This window comes from Excalfactoria chinensis, chromosome 26, assembly GCF_039878825.1.
Source record: "Excalfactoria chinensis isolate bCotChi1 chromosome 26, bCotChi1.hap2, whole genome shotgun sequence".
Classification (NCBI taxonomy): domain Eukaryota; kingdom Metazoa; phylum Chordata; class Aves; order Galliformes; family Phasianidae; genus Excalfactoria; species Excalfactoria chinensis.
The window spans coordinates 87,529-108,537 of NC_092850.1; the positions used below are offsets into that span (position 1 = coordinate 87,529).

Below are 21,009 nucleotides of genomic sequence, written 5' to 3' on the forward strand. Positions count from 1 at the left end.
TCAGCGAAGGCAGAGTTTAAAAAGCCCAACCTTTAAGCTATGCTGAAAAGTAAGAATTTGTTTAAATGCCATTTATTGCAGAACACCAAAGTATTCCAAGATGGCCAGCCAGCTCCAAGCCTGCCTGAGAGAAAGGAAGAGGTGCAGCCCTGAGCTACACAGCAGGTTCTGCTGAGCACCACCCCAATGGCAGCCTCAGAAATACACTGCATGGGTACAGCCAGAGAAGGCACAGTTAAAAACATACTTTAAGATACTTCCAATATTCCCTCGAGTCTGTGATCCTATGAGAGCCAATGGATGCCCACCATGGTGGCCCAGAGCTCTATCCCATAGCAGAGACACACCAGGAGCACAGCTGTGTGTGCAGGATCAGCCTCCGCTTCTGAGAGTGCGTGGGTACGGCAGGAGAGCTGCTGGCACTCTGCTTCCGAGAACAGGGGATCTGCTGTCAGACACCTGCACTGCTTTGCATAACGAGAAACCAAAACCTCATTATGGCACTGAAAGCAAGGGATGAGCACTGCCTGGAGATGCAGGGATGCGCTGCCCCATAAGCTGCCCCCTGTGAGCATCACACTGCTGCATGACCGCTGCACTGAGAGCGGTGTTAGCAGGCTGCAGCAGCCTGGCAGTGCAGAACCCCACCTGGCAGCACCGAGCCATAAAGAGGAGCAGCTCTCTCCGAAGGGCAGCCGTGACGGCAGCGCTCCGCGCCGTGCTTATCGCATCATGGGGTAAACAGTGATGGCTGCTGGTTAATGAACAACGCTGCCCCGAGGCCGCCCTGTAACGAGCTGTGCTCCACTGCAATCTGCTACAGAAAATACAGCGCTTCCAACCCAGAGCTCTGCTTACGAAAGTGTCATTTATTTTAGGACGTATTAAGACACCAGGGCTGATTCACTTGGAGATGCGCACAGAAGACGGCTTAGGCGAGTTTCTGAAGCACCAGGGTGATCCTTATCTGCCACGTGGCTTCACTGCTTTTCTTGCAAGAGAAAAATATAGAAAGGCAATTTAGAGCTCAGATTGACTAACTGGTCCTGGACAGATCTCACCCAGCACACACACTGCTGAGTGCAGGAAAAACAAGCCCAAACCGGCCCGCTCCTCGTGCCCAACTGCGTCCCATTGACACTTTAAGGGCAGCATCACTCCTGCTCTGCCCAACTTCTTCTTCAGACATTCCTCATACAGCCAGAGCTGGGCACAGATGGGCCCTGGGCAGCCTGAATTGGGGAGGCCACTCAGCCCACAGCAGGCTGGGGATCTGTAAGGTGCCTTCCAACCCAACCACACTGCAATTCTATGGTTGTATGATGGTCAAGGACCCTTCCAACCCGACCACTCCACAGCTCCATGATCATCAAGGACCTCACCAATCCAAACCATTCTCTGATCTGTGGGAGAACGAGCAACAAAGCACTCACAAAGGACAGTTTTTTCCCACCAAAGGGATTCTATCCCCAAGATCTCCAGCTGCAAGCACTAACAAACCCATGGTGGTACAGCCCCATATCTCCATGCCCTCCTGCCTTAGAGGTGCAGGAGCAGCTGGGGCTGCAGGCTGGAGGTTCTCCCTCTGCTGCGGAGGCACAGAACCTGCTCTGTTTCAGCTGCATCTCTATTTGCTCTGCCAGGGTGGCTTGGAACAAACCTGCTCCAAAAATAAAGCAACAAACAGTGAAAGAAAGAGCATTACCCTTCCAAAATCCACCCCTAAAAAACAGTAGAATTAAGTAAGAAATCCAATGTGTCTTTGCTCCCATCCAGGACAGTTGTGGAGGCTCAAGTTATAACAAATCCCAAGCATGGGAAAAAAAGAAAGTTGAGATAAGAACAGCAAAAAGACATCAGTGCTGCTGCCAACCAGCCAGAGGCTGAGCCACAACATCCCTCACCTGCAGGGAGACAGCATAGATGGCAGCATGGCCACTGGCTGTCACAGCATAGGGCAGCAGAGGAAGTGCTCTGCATGGCAACGCAGGGAGCATTTCTTGTGCCTTCCCCACGGGTTATGAACAAAGTCTTTGTTACATTCATAACCATTTCCAAATCACGCTCCGGAAAAATAATGTTTGCCATTGGTTTTAATCACCGTTACGTTCCACGTCAACTGAAGTGCGTATCTGAAACAGATTTAAGATATCCCATTTACTTTTATAAAGGGCAAGCGTGCCTTGCTTTCCCCCTGTTATTACTTCCCCCTTCCTATTGCTGCATTTCTGGAGATGAAAGCACAGCTGTGGTTGGAGCAGGGCTGCAGAGCTGCTGCTGTGCTCCTGAGCACTCAGTGCATGGCTGCATCCTCCTCCCCTGCTTCCTTTTGGGATATGGATGGGTACACAGTGACACGGGATGCATGCAGACCTCACAGCCAGCTGCTCCATGTAACCACGGTTCTTTTCATGCTGGACATCCCCTGCCCAACGCAGACAGAGCACACCAATGGCACCAGCAGCACCCAGAGCTTTGCCAACAGACTGCACTCCACAAAAGAAATTGGCCAGCTGAGCTCCTACGCACTGCTTAAGAAACTATTTATGGGAGCACAAGAAGTTCTTAATTCTGCAGGCAGGCAGAGCAGAGGTCACAGTTGGGCTTGGAAGCCCCAACAGGTGCTGCCTGCATTCCCCCAGCCTGATTCAATGCCGGAGCTCCGAGCACAACCCTGGTGCTGCCAGCGGGGCCCAAACAGAGCAGAACCCCAGCGCAGCTCCCATTGCCCTCAGCGTTGCTCTGAGCCATGCACTGAGCTGTGCTGCACTGTGTGCCCCAGGTGATACACACAGCACCCAGGTTCCATGTACCCAAGCTGGGACAGCTGGCTTCCCAACTCCCTCATCCCAAACCCTGAACCCTACGTGCCACGGAACAGCAGGGCTGGGGCTGCAGGGCTGGCTTGTTGAGGACACAGGGATGCACGGAGCAGCCATAAGCACGGCCCTGTGCTCTGCATGCTGCATGGCCGCTGTTCCTGGTTCAGAGGCACTTAAGCCTTTGACATTTCAAGGCAGCGAGCTGCAGCAGTTAATTACAAGCTGTGAACATGATTTCTTTCACCCATCTATCCGTAACTCACGTCACTGTACACCAGGAGCTCTGCTTTCTGAAGCAAATACACACAGCCCAGCTCAGCCTCGGGCGTCACACGGAGCTGTAAGGCTCAGGACCACAACCCAAACACCTGCACACACAGCTCAATGCAAACCACAGTCACTGCAATCTGTTACAGGCTGCTTCCATCCCCCCAAACGCCCCAATCTATGTGGATTAGCAGGTTTTTCATTCCTACAGGGAGCATTTATTGCAGGTTTTGTTGCTCACTGCACAGTTTTCCTGCAGAGGAACCACAGAGATGCACCTGCAAGCATCGCTCTGTGGTCACTGTGTGGCACAGCCCGGCGCATCCATGGGGGTTCTCCAAGGAGAAAGCAGCAGCACAGAGCTTATGAAGCCAAGTATATTCTATCAGATCCCGCATTGCCCTCTTTGTAAGAGCCATAGAAGACAGCAGCACGGCACACTTCACTTTCTCATAGAAACCAGGAGCCAAAAACAACTGAAATCAGCGCCGGAGCTGGAGAGGTAGAGCACAGCACACACAAACAGCCAGTCTAGACACTGCAATGTGGAAACATGATTCAAATAACCACAACTGGCACGTCACGTATCGATCGCAGCCCATCGCAGAACGGGCCCTCGGTGAGTAAGGATAGAGAAGAAAGATTAAATTAAAGAGTCTTTCACACTCTGGTTTTAGAAATATATGGATCCTTTGGGCACAATGACACGGACCAAGCGGTGTTTCTTCCAGCCTGTTTGCTGGGCTTGGAAGGAACATACCTGGATAAATGTGCTTCTTCTGGTGCTGGTGGCACCAAGGGACCAAATGGGGAGGCCCGAGTTTCCAGGGGAGCCCCAGGAGAAGCGTTCTCCCAAGCATAAAGCAAACCAAGGAGGGTTAACGGCACCGGCCTCGCAGCACAGCAGCACATGGTGACCTCTTTTTGAGTTAAACAAATGCCGGTTTCTTTAAATTAAAGAGGCACCGGTCCAATGTAAAGAAAGGAGGGACCAAGTGCACGGAGCTGTGCTTTTCCAGACTGCCTTCTGGCCAGAGCAGGGCAGGGAGGCGGGCACAATGCACAGCGCAGGGTGCTGCACAGGGGCTCTCAGGCCCTTCAGCATTGCAGGTGTTGAGAAAATAAAGTCAGAAGGCAGGGCTGGGTTACCATGGAAGGCAGGAGTTGCCTTTGCGTCCACTGGAGGTTTCTAAGCAATGCCTGAGCTACTACAGAAAACTCTTCTTATCAGCAAATCCAAGCTCCTTTCCTGGATAATGCATCTAGGTCAGACGCGGCACCGCAGGAGCACAGCGCTGGCAATGCCTCTGTATGGAATATCAGCATAGCCCACATCATCAGGTACTTCATTTCACTGGAAAAAGAAGTTCACTTCACACCAAGGCTCCTCCAGAAGCAGCACTCACCCCCATTGCTCACAGAGAACCCAGCTCACCCCTTGTGTCACACAGCAGCCGTGCACCCACCCCATCCCAACGCACTCCATTGTGCACGAGCAGCAAAACCACCCCGTCAGCCAAAAACTGTGTTCTCCTCCCGTGGATTAGCTGGCACAAACGAGCAGGGCAGTGACGCATGCAGGCTGCCTCTTCCCATTTTTCAACACGCACAAACACCGGGGATTTGGAGATGCTTTGCAAGTTCACGTTCTTAAGTTACACACAGCGCTGAGCTGACTGTGTATGTGTTTAGGAGCTCACATGTCCGTTCAGCACTGAGACCTCAATGCTCTTCCAAGCAAACCCCCCCTCGATTCACCTTCCCCCAGCAGACAGCACGGTGCAAAGGGAGTGATTTCAACAGCCCCGAGCCGTGCCAAGCAGCTCTGACACAATCCACGGAACAGGACAGAGCACTCCGTGCTGCCCCACAGCCCAGCAGCACCCGCACGGCCTCAGCCCCATCTGAGCTCACATCTCAGCACAGGGCCTTGTACAGGTGAGACAACACAACAGCTTCCATAGAAACAACAGCCTGCATTCCCACCTGCTTCAATTCGGTCTGAAAGCAGCAAGAAAGCGAGCTGAAATGGAGCACAGGTTGAGTCTTGCTGGGCAATCCACACAACCACCCAGCCCAGCTGCTGGATCCATTGATCCCAGTGCCAAAATGCTCCTGTTACATGCCTTAAAGAAAAACACCTTCATAGGAACCAGAGGGGATCGACAGCAAGTTTGCTCCCCCTGGGAATTGTTAGAAAGCAGAAAGTTACCTAAAGGCCAAACTGAAGCTCTGTGATTAATTCCAGCCTTGTAAGGTGAGGAAAACCAGAACGTGACCCCAAAAAAGGGGGGAAAAACGCACTCTCAGCTCCAAGGATTCTGCCCCAAAGTTCCTATTTCCCTTTGGCACGTCACCAATTAGAAGGAGTGCTGCAGCCTGCTGCCACTGGCATAAAAAAGCCCAGTATAATGGCTTTATAATTTGCCACTGAATCCCATAGCAACTGTACGTCACGTTGGATGTAAATTACAGACGGTTCTTTCCCCGTGCAATTTGAAAAAACTATAGAGATGAATCTGTAATTTGAGCAGATCTAAACGCTGTTATGGTCGAGAGGAAAAAGCTGCCCTGAATAATTGAAAGGAAACCACCACGGGCCAAAACATTCCTTGGGAACCATGTGAAGCGTCTCCCATCCCATCCCTCAGCTGGGAGCTGTGGGTCAATGCTGAGCTCGGCACGTCCCGGCCCATTTCTGCTGATGGCTGAGCTGCAGCACAGCTTCCTTCCCCAGCCTCCTCCGGGCTGATTCACTCGCTCATGTCACCGTCTCATGTTCCCGATGTCGTAACAGCTTCAATTCTGACGGACGACAGCATCGGTGAGTTAATAAGACAGGAAAAAACAGGTTATGGGAGAGGAGGGATGATGCTGAAAGCCCTGAGATAACTCCATGAGCTCTGATTCAGAAGGAGCAGCGCTCTGTGCCTGACACCTGCAACAGCACAGCGATGCATTGCCCTACAGACCCTTCTTTTTGTAGTTCGGGCTTTAAGCACAACAGCCTGAACCCAAATCCCGGCTCTGGAGGAGTTATTTCAGCACCAGAGGCTGCAAAAGATCTGCTTCACCCTTTGGGAAACAGCTTCTGCCGCACCATCCTGTGGGGAAGGAAGCGGACATGGGGAGCCCCAGCAGCAGATCCAACAGTGCCGGGTTCAGAGCGTGGGGCAGAACTGGGGTCAGCTCAGCCCCACTGAGTATCTGTGCACCTGCTAAAGCTCACCAGGACCCAGCCAGCAGCAATACGGAGCAGCTGCCATCACAGCAGTGTATAGCGGGGAGAGCACGGCCCTTTGTATCAGCCCACGGTGTGAGTGCTGCTCCTAAAACCACAGCCATTTTCTGATAAATATGGGAAATTCCCACCGGGGAAGTTCCAGGAATAGTCATCCAGCTTTGCACGGCCCCAGCACCGATGGCTGTGATGGCACACACTGACCACATGCAGCACACAGGTCCTTGTGTGGAGCTCAACCCAAATCTGCCCACCCAGAACTGAAAGAAGCTGGGGGCAAAAAGCAAAGGATGAGTGCTGTGTGCTGAGGGGTAACACCACAGCTGTCCAAACCACATGGAGCGAGAGGGATGAGACCCAAAGTAAAGGCTGCAGGGGGAAAGCAGGGCAGGGGCTCAGCAGACCCCAGCTGCTTGGCCTGGCAGAGCGGAGGGGACAGAAGCCACATGGGGAGGCCTAGCAGAGCCTGGGCTGTGTTAGCTTGGCTAACGCAGGCGAGCCAATGCAGAACGCATTCCTTGGAGAGCTGAGCGTTGTTTTAGGCTGCAGGACAAGGCCGGCTCCATCTCACCAGCACACAGTAACTGGCTCGGGCCACGTTACCAATGCTCAGCCTTCAGCTGCAGAGCTCAGCAGGCAGAGACTTCTGGGAGGTGTGAGTAGGTGACGCAGGTTCTGCTCCTTCCATTCAAGCACAGCACCCCACACTGCAGCCCAGGGACAGAAACCAAGTAGATCCCAGCAGCCAAAAGGGACCAGCACCACTCTCCATCATCCCACTGCCTTCCACACCAGCCCAAAGGAGCAGATCCAACGGGGCGATCACTTTGGGCTCACACTGCCCCAACGCATCACCCTTAGGCCAAGAACAACTCAACCAAACGAAGCCGAGTCCCTGGACATCACATCGACACGCCATCCTGCTGCAGGAGCAGGTCAGGCTGCACCCAAGGAGCTGCAGGAGCACCTGAGCAGCGCAGGCTGCAGCACCACCATCACGGGATGCACCGTGCTTCAAACCACGCACAACTCCAAGCAAATTCCTTCCATTGACCAGCATGAAATCACAGCCCAGAGAGCTGCAAACAAAACAGCCACCCCGGGTGTGCCAACACCGCTGCCCCATCCGTGGGGAAACTCACCAGGCCGAGGCAGTGCGTGCGCTCAGGGCCACTAATTGCTGCGTTATTCACTGCACAAACAGCGCTGCCGTCCCTCCCTGCTCGGCAGCTCCGGCTGCTGCTGCTGTTGCTCCTTTGGGTGACGGGGAAGGAAGCAAAGTTCATTAGTGGCCGATGGCCACCAAACAGCGTTTGGAAAATAAACACCACTATTCACGGCGCCGAGACCCAGAATAGCTTCCCAAAATACTGAGTGCAGCTGCCCGGAGCCTTCCTACTCACCCTTCCCCCCCCAAAGAAAAAGACCTTCCAGATCCACAGGCCTCATTTCTTTCCTTTAGAACGTATAGAAGTATTTATTTTTCAAGAGAAAAACCAATCGAAACCCTCAGCCTATCCACGGCCCCTTCTGCCGCCGCTGCCTTCTCATAAGGCCGATAAGAGCTCATTAAAAGACGAGTTGATAAAGCCTTTGGAACAGTAATTACGTCCGTCCTCGCACGGATGGTTGCCCAACGCGGGGCTGTGATGTAACCCACACCCGACATTAAAAATAGTGTTGTGACAACATATGGTTTATCCTACAGAGCTGGCAGAGCGGTGGGTTCCGGCTGGAGGGAAGGTGAAAGACGGCACTGAGACGCAGGGAAAAGGGGGGGGGGAAAAGAACGCGAGAGGATGAGAGGACAGCGCTGGGACCGGGATGGGGTGATGGAGGGGGGTTGGGGAGAGAGTGCAGCAGAGACAGCGCAGAACGGCGATATGCGGCCCCAGCCCGAGCCGGGGGGCGGCGGGGGACCCCCAAGACACGAAGTAGGAGAAGGACCCCACAGCTCCCATAGACACGGGGGGATGGGGACCTGCGCTGCCCGGTGTCACGTAGCTGGGGGGAGGGGAAGCGGCTGCACGGTCCCCGAGGAGGAGGGACGCCGCCGCCCCCCCCCCCCCGTCACCTCACGGTCATTTATAGGGGGGGGAACCGACAGCTCAGCCCTCGCACCCCCCCCTTTCCCCCGGGCACCCCCAGGGGACACACGGCGCCTCCCGACCCCCGCGGGGCTCCCGGAGGTGAGGAATCCCCCCCCCCCACCGCCGGGAGGGGACACGGGGATACCCCACAGCCCAACACCGCCCGCAGGGGGAACCAGGACCCCCCCCCGATCCGAGGTGTAACCGAAGGGCACAGCCAGCCCCCCCCACCCCACGGCCTTCAAGCCACGAAAACCTCGACCGGCCCCGCAATGAGACCCGGCCCCACACGGAGCCGAACCGAACCGAGCCTCCCCCCGTCCGGGTTCCACAGAACCACCCCCCCCACACACAACCCCACCGCGGGGCTCCGGCCCCAAGGCCTCGTGCCGTGGCCGTGCCCCCAGCCCCTCACCTTACACGCCTGGTAGCTCTCGAAGGCTCGCAGGGCGCTCTCCGTCAGCTTCACGTGGAAGACGGAGATGCGGGTGCCGCGGCCCAGCCGGCCGCAGGACAGCCCGTACCCGCGCTCCGCCTGCAGCGCCGCCATCTTGGGACCGTCTCCCCCTCCGCGCCTGGGCCGCCGGGGCCTCCGCCACCGCCACGCCCCCCTTATGCATTATTCATGAGACGTCAGGAAGGCGGAGCTCCGATGGCCCCGCCCACCCGTAGAGCCTGTTGCTGGGGCAAGGAGGTGGGCAGAGCGCGCTCTCATTGGTCGAGCTCCACGGGGCGCAGCGGCGGATTGGGTGACAAAAGGGAGGGGGTGGGGATATGCAAATAGAAAGACCGCGGGGCATGGCGGGAAGGGTGGTTTGGGGAGACCGCAGGGGGACTCGGGGGCTGCGGACGGTGCCTGGGGGCTGGTGGGGAAACCCCCCCCCTCCCTCCCACCCTCCTGCTGGTATAACGCCCCGAGCGGCCCGACACGCTGCCCTTCCCCATCTGCCCCTGGGTACGGCCTGGAGGTAGCAGGACCCCTCCCACTAAGGGCAGGGGGAGCCCCCCCCCCCCCCACGGGCAACACTGGAGTTGGTTTTATCCCCACGTGTGTGACTCCCCCCATCCAAGCACGTTCCCCTCTGCTGCTCCCCAGCCCCTGTTGCATCCCGTGCTGGGAAGAACAAGGCCCAGCCGTGCACGAATTGTCCTTTATTGGGAGTTCACAGTTGGTTCGGGGTGGGGGGACAGTGCATACAGCCCCCTGGGAGCAGAGCTGAGAGCGGGGCTGGCGGCTGTGGGCCCGTGGCTGGGGGGAGCTGCAGGGCAGAAGGGGGGACCCCGCAAGGCCAGACCTCCAGTATCAGCCAGGACGTGGCTACGGCGCTTCTCTGCGTGTCCTTTGCTCCAATGGGGTTCTTTGGCTTTCTGTGGGCATTGCACGCTCTGAGGGGGGAGCAGGAGGGCAGAGCTGGGGCTCCCTGACAGCCCCCCAGCTCGGAGGGAATCTCATTGCACGTGCCCCAAGCACCCCATGTCCCTTAGACAGGGCTCACATCCAGCCAGCTTCCTCCAGCAGCACAGCAGTGCCAGGGTTTGCTGTGTCCTTCCCCGGGACACGCTGCTGGGGACAGTCACTGCGTGCAGCACTCGCAGGAGCTCAGGCTGCCCCTGATGCATTCAGGGCTGCGGGGTCTCTGCTTTACCTGCGGCTCTGTCCCCAACAGGACGAGGTGTGGGGGTGCTGGGTGATGGTCAGGGTAAGGGGGATGTGGTACCTCCTGCCAAGGGAGCATCTGTGAGTCCACAGGGAAAGAGGAGGGGAGCGGAGCCCCACGGACACCCCAGGCAGGAGTGAGGCACATCCCAGCGCCGGGCTCCCCACCGCTGGTCCTCAGTTCCTTGCTGCGATGACAACAGATAAGGCCACCCCACCAAGAGCGATGGCCGTCGCACCGAAGAGCCACTTCCAGGGGATGGACTGAAAAGGAGAGAAATTGGCAATGGGACGGGATGCCCCTCAGCTGGGACATGCAGCCCTGCCTGCTGGCACAGGGCCGTGGGGCAGAGCACGGCTCCCGACACGCATCTGAGATAACACAGCCCAAAAAGGCAAGTGCTGTGTCGGCTCTGCCCGGTGCGTGGCCGGCACGTATGAGGGGACAGCATGTGCTGCCCAGCTGACAGCGCTTTCCACCTGCACAGCCAGCTGAGAGCAAAGTCCAGAGCCTCCAGCTGCCATCGCCAGGCAGAGAGGCAGCAGCACCACTGCTATCAGCAATTTCCTGGCCCTCAGCCTGGGGTGGTTCACTGCCGCAGCCCCCTGCCCAGGAGCAGCACCACACTGGCCCTATGGGACGCATCCCCTTGCAGAGCCCACCCCAGGGGTGACCCCAAAGCTCTGCCACCCCTCTCTGTATGCCAGCACCAGCCCTTACCCATGTCAGCTTGTCCTTGCACTTCACCGGGGTGCTGCTGGCGCTGGGATTCCCAAGCATCTTCCTGTACATCTCTGTCTCCACTGTCTTCTGGTCCGCGTGCTTCTTCACCAGCTTTGAGAGCTCGGCATGGATGGTCTGGGGAGCAGAGTGCAGCATAGTGGTTATCAAACACAGGGTAGAGGGGAGGGGATAGGAACCACAGTGCAGATAACAGCAGGCTGGGGCCCCCCTGGCCCCACAGGAGCAGGAGCTGATGGCTTGATGCTGCCCCACATGGAGGAGCTACACATGGCTTCCTGCCTGCTCGGGACCCTCAGAACCTTCATCATCCCTCTGGAGTGATCCTGCCAAACTCTCCTACAGATGCAGTTCTGAGCTCTAGGCATGCCCCATCCCTTCCATCTACCAAAGCTCCTCCTTGCTGGCAGCCTGTTTCCTGTGGAAGTGACATGAAGGAACAGCTGCTGACAGTGTGGAGAGGAGCCTGAAGCTGATGGCAGGCATCAGGATTTTCCCCTTTAATCGAGGCAGAAAAGTTTCTGCCTCAGGGACAGACCAGCCAGAGCTCTCCCACATTTCCATCTGGAAAAAGGCTGGGCAAGCAGGCTTACACCAAACCTGGTCTGAAACCAGACTTTGGCAAAACCTGGACGTCCTTCTGCATCCTGCACCATGGAACCTGCTCTGTGGTGGAGGGCAAACGTCCCCAGCCTGCAGTGGCAATGACAGACACACCGGTGCCACAGCTGTGCTGTGCCCTCTGCTGGGGATGCTGTGCTGCAGGCAGCTCTGATGCTGCCCCAAAGCACCAGTACAACGAGCAGCCAGGGCACTGCCAAGCCATGGCACCAGCAGCTGAGCACCTGCAAACACAGCCCAGCAGCTTGCTGGGTTTGCTGCTTTGATGTAGAACAAACAGCATCTCCATAAAGGTGAACCTCCAAGGGGTTAGAAAGGGACATGATGGTCTGCACCAGTGAGGAGGTGCCGGCAGCACCAGACAACCAGGTTTTCTCATCCAAGGGCAGGTGGAGCTGAGCATTTCTTGAGCCTGTTTTCACCACCAGTAGCTGTAGCTGTGACTCACCAATGTGTGTTTAAAGCTGCTGTCTGGAACAGCACCGCCACATCCCTGCGAATCCCAGCAAGCAGCTGGAAAGGCCAATAATTTGTTTGTGGTTTCATCGGTAACGTCACTGCTGGGCATTTTGATTTTTGCTCCTTTTCAATTAAAAGCTTCACCCAGATGGGCTGATGAGCTGCAGCCCTGCCAGCAGCAATGACATGAAGGACAAGCAGGAAGAGCATCCCTCATCCCTGTAGTCCCAGTTCTGCTCCCCTACCTCTTACAAGCTGCCCAAGTGCTACTTTGAGATCCCATATGCCCTTCCTCATGAGGGCTCTCAGAGCACAAGGTTCCTGGGAGCTCTGAAGGCTATTGAGCACCTGCAGGGCCCCATGCTGCCCCTGACCTTCAGGCACCAGGGAACACGAGGTGAACTGTGATGTTTTGGTGAAATGCCCACAAAGAGGCGGATAAAAGTGAGAAGCCAATGAAGGAGCAATGCCCCCACTGCAGGCAGCACCTCCCCTGCTGCTCCCAGCCCTGCTTTTGCTGGAGCCACTTCCTGGCACTGCTGAGGCTTTTGACTTCCCTGAGGCTTCAGTCCTGCAGCTGATCATTAACTAACAGGAAATTCCTGACCCAGAGATTGCTCCGGCCTGGGCGCTGGACTGAGGCTTGAGCTTGCTGGGGCCACCCAATGAATCACACTGCAGGCTGCTGAGTGAGATGGCAAGGACTTGCTCTGCCTCGCTCCTCGCAGCAATGGCACAAGCCACCAGGGAAGCCAGACCGTGCAGGCAGAGCTGCTGAAGCAGAGATGGGCTGGCAGAGATCCTTGCTACCACAAGGGCCAAAGGGCAAAAAGAGAGTCTTGCAACATGGAGATAAGGAACCCACGAGCTCAGCCACGTTCAGGTATTGCAGCACCGGGGGCTGGCACTTGGTACACCACCCCATGGCTGCCCTGGCCCTGCACAAAGGAGACTGGTGACAGCTATGGGGTACACTGAGGTTTGTAGGAACGCGGCCACAAGGACAGAGCCATGAGAACACCCAGCCTACCTTGTTTGAAGGCTCCAGCTTCAAAGCTGCCTTTAGGATGGGGATGGCCTCTCTGTATTCGCCCTGCTGGGCCAGGACCTGAAAGACGAGGTGGGGGTTGAGGGAGGTGACTGAAGTGTGGTCCCTGTGCCTTCCCAGCCCTGATGAAGTGCAGGGATGGCAGCACCTCACCTTGCCCTTTCGGAATAGAGCCTTGATGTTCCCTGGCTGATGCTCCAGAACAAGGTTACAGGACTTCAGGGCCGCCTCATAATGGTCCAGTTTAAGCTGAGAGGCTGCCAGGTTGTTGAGACATTTCACCTTCACATCCAGCAGCTCAGCCTCCTCATCCGGGGTGAAATCAACTGCAAAGACCCCAGAGGTGAGTTACAACAGGAAGGAAACACAGGCAGCCCTCGCTTACAGCAGAATGGGGTACCTTTGGAACTGGAGCCGATGACTTTGAGAGCGATGTCATAGGAATTGATAGCCAACACATAATCTGCCTGCTGGTAGTAGAAGTTACCTCGCTCCCGCTTGCGATTGGCCAGGCCTATCTTTTCCTTCCCACTGAGCAGCTCCAGGTCTGGTGCATCCTGAACCTCCAGCAGCTCCACCTCCAGCGTGAGCGGCGCGTTGGGTGGGATGTCAGGGCTCCTGCAGTGGCACAAAGCCGTGCTCAGGCCTGGCTCTGCTGCAAACTCCACCAATCCCAGAGGTGACAGCAAAGCCACAGGAGCTTCCCAGGAGCCCAGGCTGTGGTAGTGGGGACTGGGGATAGCTGTCATAGCCCTGTTTGGGCCTACCCTATCCCATTCCACACTCTCCACGCTCACCTGCCCTGTGCACCATAGCAGTACTTGGCATCTGATGTAATCAAAGCAGTTTCTCTCATCTCCATAAGCTGTACACAGAGGTCCAGAGCCTACAGGGAGTAATGTTGCAGGAGATGAGCAAACGGACCAACCCTGACTCCAACAAAGACATTGCCAACCCCATGTCTCCCCCCAGGGTGAAGTTGCACACATCAGGGCAGCTTCCTCCAAACCCCACCTGCAATACGTCGCAGTCTCCCAGGGTAAAAGTGAGGCTGGGGTTCTCCTCCACCACAGTGCCATCCTCCAGTGTGGCCCTCAGACGGACAGTCACCTCCTGGCCTTTGCGGGGGCGGCTCTCCACCCCTTGACCTGACACGAGCGTCTTCTTCTTAAGCAAGCCGCTCCCTGGGCCAAGAGAAGCCAGAGGTGGTCAGCCCATAGCAGGGAAGGGGAGAACCTCACTCCCAACCCAACCTCAGCCTCCGTGGTCGTCAAAGCATCTTGGGAATGCCCTGCCGCCCTCCTGCCCTGCTCTCACCCAAGACATCGAGCCACTCCTGGGGGTCCTCAGCTGCTTCCCTTTGGCCTTGCTCTGAGGACTGGGCGTCCTCCTGCTGTGGTCCCCGTGCCCGTCCCATGTCCTCCAGCGGTGGCAGCTCGCTCAGATCATCCTCGTCCTCCTCCAGAACCTCGAAATCCTCTGTGCTGTCCAGCTGAGTGGAGCAGGCTGCGGCCGATTCCGGGCTGGTCGGTTCGGTGCCGCTGCCTGCCCGGCCCGGGGAGCCGCTGCTCGTCTCCTCTCCGCTGGAAGCCATCGTGGCAGAGCAGGGAGAGAGTAGCGATCTGCGGGAGAGAGAAACGGCCGGTGCTGCGGACGCCGCGCCGAGGCCGCCAGCAGCACCCGAGCGACTCGGGAGCGCACAGGGCTCTTCCGCCGGGGCTGTCGGGGCCGGACCGGGGAGGCCCCAAGCACCGGTTCCGGCCCCTGGAAGCACCGCCCCGCGCCCCTCTCCACCACGTGCTTTCCCCCCGCGCGCGCGCCCGGCGGGGGTCCCCACGTCACCGTCCCCGTCACGCGCCGGGACTCCCCTAGCAACGGCCGCCGCGCGCCCCCCGCCGCTCCCACCTACCCGCGAACCCGAGCCCGCTGGCCCCGCCCCCGCGCTCCCATTGGGCCGCTGCCTCCCGCCCCACCGAGGCCATTGGGTGACGCCAACGTTCCTCATCGTCGCGGCGCGCCGCGGACTTAAAGGGGCCGCCGCACCGCACCTGCTCCGCCGTTCCGGCACTCCCGCCGGGCCGGTGTCCCCGCCGCCCGTCACCCCGGTAGCTCTCGGTGCACCGCCTCCAAGGGCTGTGGGTGCCGGAGGTCCCCGGAGGTTTCCCGGACCTCTCAATCCCTGCGCGGTCGGGCCATCGCACAGAAGAGCCCCGGGTTCGTGCTCCGGTACCGAGATGACCCGGCGACTCCCGGTCCCCTCCCTCGACCCAATCGCCACCACTTCCGGCCCGGCGCCGTGACGCACACGCGCGGTGACGCCACGGGGTCGCGCTCGACGTGACCCCGCACCCGGAAGCGAGGCGCGGCCGCCGGTGCCGCTCCCGTCATGTGAAGGGAGAAGGAAAGGAGCGGCCCCCGGTGCTGCCGAGGGAACGGCGGAGATACCGAGAGGGACTCGAGTCCGCGCCGGTACCGGGAAGCGGGCGGGGGGGGGGGGGGTGATTCCGTTACCGGGCACGGCGGGGGCCGGGGATCCCACAGGCAGCGGTGCGATGGAGCCCACGGCCTCGCGGGTGTTCTGCGGACGGGTGCTGGGCATGGTGAACGCCGAGGATGTGAATGCGATCATCCAGGCTCAGAAGAACATGTGAGTTCCGGGGGGGGGAGCGGGGTCCCATAATAGTGGCAGCTCCCGGTGTGTCCCCGTGTGACCTCGGGATCTGCTGCTGCTCCCCACGCAGGCTGGATCGCTTTGAGAAGACAAACGAGATGCTGCTCAACTTCAACAACCTGTCGAGCCTCCGCATGCAGCAGATGAACGAGCGCTTCCTGCACCACACCAAGACGTTGGTGGAGATGAAGAAGGACCTCGACAGCATCTTCCGTCGGATCCGGTAGGCAGAGGTGGGAGGGGATGGCCTGGTGGCCTCGAGGGACCTCACGGATGGAAGGGAGCTGTGTGGTGTGTCCATATGTGAAGCTGGCTCTCTCCTCCTGCAGGGCGCTGAAGGGGAAGCTGGCCAAGCAGTACCCGGAGGCTTTCAGCAGTGAGTGCTTCCTCAGGTTCTTCTTCCCTCGTGAAGGTTCTCCCTCCTCAGAATGTGCCTTCAGTGGGGAGTCGGGGCCTTTGGGACTGCCTGCATGCAGCCTCTGTGTTAAGAATCCAATACATTGAATGTGGATGTAGGAGATCACAAAGCCACAAATTCGGTGGGGTCTGTTTTTTGTTGATTGCTGGTACAAGCAAAGGGGTAAATCCTGCTAGAGCACCCCCCCTTGGCCGGCCCTGCAGCGTGTCGTGTTGCCGTTTGTAGCTACAACAGTTATTAACATCTGCATCTTCCTTTCCAGACATCCACGAGTCTCCTATTCTAGAAGACGACGACGACTTCGACCCGGTTCCGAAGAGCACGACGACCACCATTGCTACCTCTGAGCAGAGCACCGAGTCCTGCGACACGAGCCCCGACATCATCTCTCCCACCACGAGTCAGGATTTTGAGGATCTATCACAGGGCCAATACGATTTACCAGCTGTGAACGGACAGAGTCTGACAGACGAAGACACCGCCAACGACCTGGACTAAGGCACGGAGCTCTGCCCCATCCCCGGGGCCTCCACGGACTCTCTATCTTGTATTTATATTTGTGTGTTCCTTTGGCGATTGATTTTTGGGAAGAGATGGTTGAGTGAAGAAGGGGGTGACGGGTCCGTCCTGCCGCCTCCTTTGTAGCTCAAACCCTGCAACTTCATGTTGGGCAAATGAGTAAAACGAGGGTTTGAAAAGCCTCCTGTCCTATTTGGTGCGTGACTCCAGAAGAGTCAGAGGTGGATGATGAGCTGGATATGAGCCAGCAATGTGGCCCTTGCAGCTCAGGATCTGTTTGGCTTTCTGAGCATCCAAAGCAGGGCGGTCAGCAGGTCAGGGAGGGGAATCCGTCCCTCTGCTCTGGTTCCTCACCTGGAACGCTGCATCCGGGTGTGGAGCCCTCAGCACAGGAGCTACGTGGACCTGCTGAAGTGCCTCCAGCCACAGTGATGGGCTGAGGGACGGAACGGCTTCATTACAAGGTCGGGCTGTGAGCTGGGGCCGTGCGGCCTGAGGGCTGTGAGGGCTGAGAGCAGCCTGCACCTTCCTAATGGGGCTGGAGGAAAGAACGGGGCTCACTTCATCTGTTATGGCAGGGAAAAACCAAATGGCTTCATATGCAAAGAGATCCTATCTAGATAGAGAGCAGTGTTTGACTATTGGAGCCCCTCGCCGTACCTCAGAGCTGCCAGGCCTCGGGTCGGGCCTGCTGCTGCCTGCGGGAGATACGGCGGGGCTGCGGGGCCGGGATGAGGCTGGGACGGTTTGGAGCGGGGCCTGCGGGGCCTGCGGGGCCGAAGGAAGCGGAGCAGAACCGAACCGGGCCGGTACCGACAGCCGGTATCGCGGCCCGCGCCTCTCCCTCACACCACAGCGAGGCGCTGGCGGCTGCGCACTGCGGGAGGGGGGCGGATGTGACGTCACGACGGGCGGGTTCCGGCTCCGGTCGCTCCTTTCTCAGCGGCGAGGCGGCGCGGTGCGTGCGGCGGGACCGGGCCGCGTGGTGGGAGCGGGGATGGAGGCCGGAACCGAGCGGGACTCGGATCCGGGTCGGCTCGGGGAGCTCCGGTGTTGGGGTGGGAGCCGCTTTCAGGCCTTGCGGGGTGTGACGCGGTGATTCAGGCCTTGCGGTGATCGTTTCCCCCCCCCCCTTAGGCCGAACGGTGCCAAGATGCAGATCTTCGTGAAGACGCTGACGGGTAAAACCATCACGTTGGAGGTGGAGCCCAACGACACCATCGAGAACGTCAAGGCCAAGATCCAGGACAAGGAAGGTGCGCTCAGCCGGGAGCCACACGGCTGCCATTAACCGGCTTTAACCCCTTTAACACCGACCCGGTTAACGGCTCCTCCCCCCGCAGGGATCCCCCCCGACCAGCAGCGTCTGATCTTCGCGGGGAAGCAGCTGGAGGATGGGCGCACGTTGGCTGATTACAACATCCAGAAAGGTGCCGCTGTTGGGCCCGGTTTGAAGGGGGGGGTTGGGCTGCTTCTGATCCCAACCCCTTATGAGCTCCCCCCCCATTATGGTGACGTTCATCTCCTTTGCAGAGTCCACCCTGCACCTGGTGCTGCGTCTCCGCGGGGGCATCATTGAGCCCTCCCTGCGCCAGCTGGCCCAGAAGTACAACTGCGATAAGATGATCTGCCGCAAGTATGGCCCCACTTTGTGCCCAAATCAGCCCAATTCCACCCCTCAGCCCCCTCCCATTCTATCCATACACTGGGGTTCATCAGCCCCCCCCTCCCCTCCATGTTATACTCCATGTTATACTGTTCCCTTCCAGGTGTTACGCTCGCCTCCATCCCCGCGCCGTCAACTGCCGTAAGAAGAAATGCGGCCACACCAACAACCTGCGTCCCAAGAAGAAGGTCAAATAGAGCAGCAATGATCCGCGCTGTGCTCTGCTAATAAAGCATCTGCCTTCAGACCCTGTCCTGTTCTTTGTACCCAAACGGGGGGGGGGTTTAAACAAGCGCCGGGGCTGTGTGCTGGGGGGGGTCCCGGTGTTGGGGGTGGGACTGAAGACTCCTGGGGTGGGAGGGGGTCCCGGTGCTGAAGGGGCGGGGGGAGGTGGGCCGGAGCGCTGCCCGTCGGTGCCTGCAGGTGGCGACGGTGTCGCGTTGCTCCGTGCTCCGCCCCCAACCGGGCCTGCGCGCTCCGCTCCGGGAGCGGCCCCGGCCATGGTGAGCGGGGTGGGGGTGCTGCTAACCGTCTGCTTTCACGGGGCTTGGGGGGGGGAGGGGGGTCCCAACGTACCGGAACCGGGCCGTGCACGCGTGGCCGGCGGCTCCGATAGCGGTACAGCGGAGGTCGGGCGCTCCGTGGGTTGGTCCGGCCCGGTAGAACCGAACACGCGGAGCGGGGTGGGAGCGGGTACCCGCGTTGTGCCGGTACCCGCGTTGTGCCGGTACCCGCGTTGTGCCGGTGCCCGCCTTGTGCCGGTGCCCCACGGCTCCTCTCTGTCCATGCAGACCGACGAGGCTCTGCGGGCGCTGCTCCAGCGCTTCTACGCTCTGCAGGGGGAGCGCGTGGAGACCTACCGGCTGTTCGAGGAGTGAGTACCGGGACGGGACCCCGCGGGGATGGATCCCCCCATCCCTCCTTTACACCCATTGAGCCGCGGGAGAGCAGGAGGGCAACGGGAAACGTCCCGTAAAGCATCACCCCCGCTGGGAGCTCCTCTTAGTTACAACGGCAACAGTAGCGTTTGCTTTGCTGCTTTCTGCCGTTAATCCCCCAGAGGTCACCGTGCGTACCTGAGCAGCGCCCCGCACTACGACTTCCCTCGGTACCGGCAGTTGGTGCACGAAATCACGGCGGCTTTCAGCGGCATCTCCCGCGAGGTGCTGCAGCTCCAAAGCCGCCTGCGGGGTGAGCTCGGCCGCCCCGACCTGGCCCAGCATCTCACCCGCCTCCAGGAGCGTGAGCAGGAGAAGCTGCAGCTGGTGAGTGCCGGGCACGGGGCGGGGGGGGGGGGAGGGTGGTGGTCCTGCTGCCACCTGAACGGGGTGAGCTCAGCCCCCGCGCATCCCCCTGCAGACAGCACAGCTCCAGCTGGCCCGGCAGCGGGCGCAGGATGAGCCCAGTGTGGACAGCCATCAGCAGGAGGTGCGGGAGCTCAAGCACAGGTCGGTGGGCACCCCCTGGTCCCTTCCTTTTAGGGTTGAGAGCCTCCCTCCCCACCCTCCCCTTCCCTCCAGCGGGGGCCGGAGGGGGCCCAGATGGTGCCTTCAAAAGAGCTCTTGTTTGGAGCCCTCCGGATTGTTTGGCGATGCCGCGCGGCCGCGCTCCCATCAGCCTCCCCGGGCTGAGTGTTTCATAAACAGCGCGGGGAGCGTGAGGCAGCCCGGATAATACGCTCCATATGGGCTTTATTTATAGTTTCCATCCGCTCTTGTAGGCTAATTAAAACCATCGAGGCAATCAGTGAAATTCTCCAAGACCTCAAGTACGATTCGGAAGAAGCCGAGTGATGGGCGTCCCCGTGGGAACGGCTGAAGGGGCCGTACAGCAGAGCTCTGCGGGGCCCCCTGCCCCACTCCCACCCCCAGCGAGGTGGGCACCTGCCCCCCAACCCCGGCCCCATTCCTCAGGGGTGGAGCCCCCCCCTCATCCTGAGCATCCCTCGGCAGGTGGGTGCACACAGGGCTGGACTTGCACCCGCTGCTCTCTGCTGAGCACAGTGGGGCTTGGAACCAGGGGAGCCTTTTCTCTGAGCCCCCTGGGGGTCCCCATTGGGACAGACACTGCCATCACTGCCCCAAGCCCTGGGGGCATCCGTTGCCTCATAGCCACCCCGGGCTGGCTCTGAGGATGGGGACAGCACCCAACACGCACCCTTTGTGGTCACCCCTAATAAAAACATCCCCTGAGCTGTGTGGTCTAAAGGGTTTTCACCCCCCCCTTCCCCATCACCACCCATGTTTGTGTCCCCAGATCAGTCCCCCGAGGAGCCCAGGGACGTGGTGACATGGATGTGGCCCCATCCCAGGGCTTGGCTGCCCGCTGCATCCCCGTCCCCACGCTCTGCTGCAGCTCCACTGACGCAGGCCCCGGTGGGGTTTAACGAGGTTTATTGGCATTAAGCTTAAATCTGTTCCTAATTGACTGAAATGTAACCAAAATAAGGCTGGTTTGAATCAAAATTGGAGCAGGCACTGGGCAAACCCCAGCAGCCTCAAACCAGCCCCACGCAGCTCTCTGGGGACGGAACCCCCATGCGCTCGCACGCGGCCCCATGGGCACCCATGGCCCCTCCAAAACACCCAAACTGCATCCTGGCTTGGGATGGGGGGGCTGCACCCCCCTGGTATGGGGGCCACGGGGATCCCCCAACCCCCCTTCACCCCAGCTGCTGCTCCAGGTCATGGTTAAGGAACAAAGGCTCCAGGTGAGGCTGAGGGGTCCCTTCGCTGCCATGGGGGCTGCGCTCCTGAGGGGCCCATGGCACTGCCACCGCCCCCAGGGG

General features: G+C 59.1%; 5 protein-coding genes across 7 annotated transcripts in view; 3 read left to right on the top strand and 2 right to left on the bottom strand.

The window, feature by feature from the left end:
- Window positions 1-9,022, bottom strand: part of ELL (elongation factor for RNA polymerase II) — a 30,985-nt gene extending 21,963 nt beyond the window's left edge. The window contains exon 1 of the mRNA XM_072357648.1: window positions 8,836-9,022. Within this exon, the coding sequence (XP_072213749.1) occupies window positions 8,836-8,970 (135 nt within the window). The 5' untranslated portion in view covers window positions 8,971-9,022. The remainder of the gene's footprint in view (window positions 1-8,835) is intronic.
- Window positions 9,023-9,558: 536 nt separating this feature from the next.
- On the bottom strand, window positions 9,559-14,884 carry FKBP8 (FKBP prolyl isomerase 8). 2 transcript variants are annotated; one of them, XM_072357401.1, is made up of 9 exons: window positions 14,857-14,884; window positions 14,265-14,569; window positions 13,962-14,131; window positions 13,745-13,833; window positions 13,348-13,565; window positions 13,101-13,273; window positions 12,930-13,007; window positions 10,799-10,936; window positions 9,559-10,341 (listed from the first exon to the last, which is right to left on the bottom strand). In XM_072357401.1, exons 2-9 carry the CDS (start codon window positions 14,539-14,541, stop codon window positions 10,255-10,257), a joined length of 1,230 nt encoding a protein of 409 aa, XP_072213502.1. In that variant the 5' UTR covers window positions 14,542-14,569; window positions 14,857-14,884; the 3' UTR covers window positions 9,559-10,254. The 2 variants fall into 2 exon arrangements, with proteins under 2 accessions (XP_072213502.1, XP_072213503.1); XM_072357402.1 differs by lacking the exon at window positions 14,857-14,884 and adding an exon at window positions 14,790-14,811.
- A 408-nt stretch (window positions 14,885-15,292) lies between these two features.
- KXD1 (KxDL motif containing 1) lies at window positions 15,293-16,738 on the top strand. Its single transcript, XM_072357403.1, has 4 exons — window positions 15,293-15,594; window positions 15,689-15,841; window positions 15,948-15,994; window positions 16,299-16,738. The coding sequence occupies exons 1-4, from the start codon at window positions 15,500-15,502 to the stop codon at window positions 16,532-16,534; spliced, it is 531 nt and encodes a 176-aa protein (XP_072213504.1). The 5' UTR covers window positions 15,293-15,499; the 3' UTR covers window positions 16,535-16,738.
- A 708-nt stretch (window positions 16,739-17,446) lies between these two features.
- On the top strand, window positions 17,447-18,466 carry UBA52 (ubiquitin A-52 residue ribosomal protein fusion product 1). 2 transcript variants are annotated; one of them, XM_072357407.1, is made up of 5 exons: window positions 17,447-17,513; window positions 17,693-17,811; window positions 17,899-17,985; window positions 18,089-18,191; window positions 18,325-18,466. In XM_072357407.1, exons 2-5 carry the CDS (start codon window positions 17,709-17,711, stop codon window positions 18,416-18,418), a joined length of 387 nt encoding a protein of 128 aa, XP_072213508.1. In that variant the 5' UTR covers window positions 17,447-17,513; window positions 17,693-17,708; the 3' UTR covers window positions 18,419-18,466. The 2 variants fall into 2 exon arrangements, with proteins under 2 accessions (XP_072213508.1, XP_072213510.1); XM_072357409.1 differs by having other exon boundaries at window positions 17,495-17,613.
- A 157-nt stretch (window positions 18,467-18,623) lies between these two features.
- On the top strand, window positions 18,624-20,615 carry REX1BD (required for excision 1-B domain containing). The gene is made up of 5 exons (XM_072357406.1): window positions 18,624-18,724; window positions 19,013-19,095; window positions 19,282-19,486; window positions 19,581-19,669; window positions 19,942-20,615. The coding sequence occupies exons 1-5, from the start codon at window positions 18,722-18,724 to the stop codon at window positions 20,012-20,014; spliced, it is 453 nt and encodes a 150-aa protein (XP_072213507.1). The 5' UTR covers window positions 18,624-18,721; the 3' UTR covers window positions 20,015-20,615.
- The last annotated feature ends 394 nt before the right edge of the window (window positions 20,616-21,009 follow it).